This window comes from Papio anubis, chromosome X (genome assembly GCF_008728515.1).
Source record: "Papio anubis isolate 15944 chromosome X, Panubis1.0, whole genome shotgun sequence".
NCBI lineage: Eukaryota > Metazoa > Chordata > Mammalia > Primates > Cercopithecidae > Papio > Papio anubis.
Window position 1 is genome coordinate 109,629,574 of NC_044996.1, and position 2,331 is coordinate 109,631,904.

The 2,331-nt window shown below is 46.9% G+C and overlaps 1 protein-coding gene across 1 annotated transcript; it reads right to left on the reverse strand.

Moving 5' to 3' along the window:
* Positions 1–509: 509 nt before the first annotated feature.
* Positions 510–2,097, reverse strand: LOC100998970 (E3 ubiquitin-protein ligase SIAH1-like). Its single transcript, XM_003917554.4, has one exon. It carries the CDS (start codon positions 1,622–1,624, stop codon positions 794–796), a length of 831 nt encoding a protein of 276 aa, XP_003917603.1. The 5' UTR covers positions 1,625–2,097; the 3' UTR covers positions 510–793.
* Between the last annotated feature and the right edge of the window lie 234 nt (positions 2,098–2,331).

Here is a 2,331-nt window from a genome sequence, read left to right on the forward strand (position 1 = left end):
TTAAAACGGTACAAAAAAGTGAGGTGAAACCTGAATTACAGAATAGAAAGTCAAATCTATTTAACAAAAAACTAGAATAAAAAATTAGCAAATACACACAGAAAAAAACCCACATAGCAGCACTATGTATTAACTCACAAAGGGGAAAAGCAGTAGTCCATGACCACTCAAAATGGCTTATCAGTTAAAGTAAAACAAAAACAAAAACCAAAAAATGGCTGAGCGTGGTGGCTCACGCCTGTAATCCCAGCACTTTGGAAGGCCAAGGTGGGCCGATCACGAGGTCAGGAGATCGAGACCATCCTGGCTAACACTGTGAGGTGGCAGGCGCCTGTAGTTCCAGCTACTTGGGAGGCTGAGGCAGGAGAGTTTGCAGTGAGCGGAGATCGCGCCACTGCACTCCAGCCTGGGTGACAGAGCTAGACTCCATCTCAGAAAAAAAACCAAAAAAAAAACCCAAAAAAACAAAAACAAAACAAAACAAAACACACACACACACACACACACATACACATTCACAGACCCCAAAACAAAAGAAAACATTATTTTTCAATACCATCTACAACACAAAATTCAAAATTAATTTATAATGCTTTCTTTCTTAATGCAAAATATGCCCATCTTTATATATACTAATGTTACTACACACAACTGTTTCTGTATTTAACAGTCTTTCTATTTATGTGTTGAGCTTATACTTGTGAAGAGTTTCAGGTTGGCAGGCACATGGGTGGCTTATTTTCTGTGAAATTAAACAGTTTTAACACTGAATAGAAAATGTTCCACTGCCATTTCAACACTTATTAATCGTTGCATTGATGCTTAAATCGCCATTTTCTGCAAAATGCAGTGCAGTGTTGCCACCAAAGATTAAGCAGTCTCTATTCTTAATGGTTTTTGCTATGTCCTCATGAATAGATAGAGGAGTCGCTTCCCAAGTCAGTCGTCGCCGATGACCCTTTAGCTCAAGTCGGTAAGTAAAATTTTCAGCTTCCTTGCGTGTTCCCATCAGCTGTACAGTTGCGAAGAACTGGTCGCCATTGTGATCCTCCTGTTTCTGCAAAACTAACATGAAGTGAAAACCGTAACAGGACTGCATCATAACCCAATCGATAGCGCCAGCAAGACGAATGTTGGTAGCAAGGAAAATTATATCCTCTCCCTCTATTGTTGTAATGCACTTATGCATATTCGTCAGATGAGGCATTATAGCATCCACAGTGCCTTGCCATTTACAGAGAGTACCAGGGCACGGGCAGGGATAAAGCCTAAACTTACAGACTTCTTCGTGATCTGCTTTTTCTGTGTGTGGCAGAGTTATTTCACATCCCAAACAGGCGTATCTACACGGGAAAAGTACAAAGTCAGCCACTTTCTCCATAGCCAAGTTGCGAATGAATCCCAAAGGGCCTCGGCAAATTGGACAAGATATGAGTTTTGAGTGACAGCTGCTACAAACAAGATGGCCTCTCGGACACTGAAGAATTGGCGGTAACGCGTAGTCTAAGCAAACCGGACACTGGAAGAAACTTGCCAAGTCAATGCTGGATCTAGTCGTGTGAGACTGGGCAGGCGCCTTACTGGGTGGCAACGAGGTATCCAAAGAAGCAGTCTGTTCGCTCATTTCTGCAGCTGGAGAGCTCGCCTCAGACCCCGGTCCCGTCACCAACGTATTCTGTCACCAATCACTCCAACAATGCCACCGCGGACAGCGCCACTGCCTGCCTCTTTGCAGTGGCGAAACAAACGGGACACCCTGGGCCTCCTCAGTCGCGCTGAAGAATGCCTCTAGCAAGAGTCGCCCGCTTCCCCACCGGCCGCCATCACCTCGTGAGTGCTCAAGCCTGGCGCCTCACCGGCTGATGTCATCTCGCGAGTCCTCGAGCCTGGCTTCCCACTGGCCACTGTCATCTCGCGAGACTTCAAGCCTGGATCCCCACTGGCCACCGTCATCTCGCGAGTCCTCGAGCCCGCCTCCCCACTGGCCACCGGCATCTCGTGAGTCCTCAAGCCCGCTGTGTATTACTTTTTTTTCTTTTTTTTTTTGAGATGGTGTTTCGCTCTTGTCACCCAGGCTGGAGTGCAATGGCGCCATCTTGGCTCACTGCAGCCTCCGCCTCCTGGAGGTGATTGTTTACCTTAGCCTCCTGAGTAGCTGGGATTACTGGCACTACCACCACACCCAGTTAATTTTTGTATTTTTAGTAGAGACTGGGTTTGACTATGTTGGCCAGAATGGTCTCAGTCTCTTGACCTCATGAACCGCCCCCCTTGACCTCCCAAAGTGCTGGGATTACAGGCGTGAGGCACCCCGCTGGGCGCGCACGCGCG

Coding starts and splice junctions, on each gene's coding strand:
- LOC100998970 (XM_003917554.4), bottom strand. CDS start 1,624: ATGAGCGAACAGACTGCTTCTTTGGATACCTCGTTGCCACCCAGTAAG.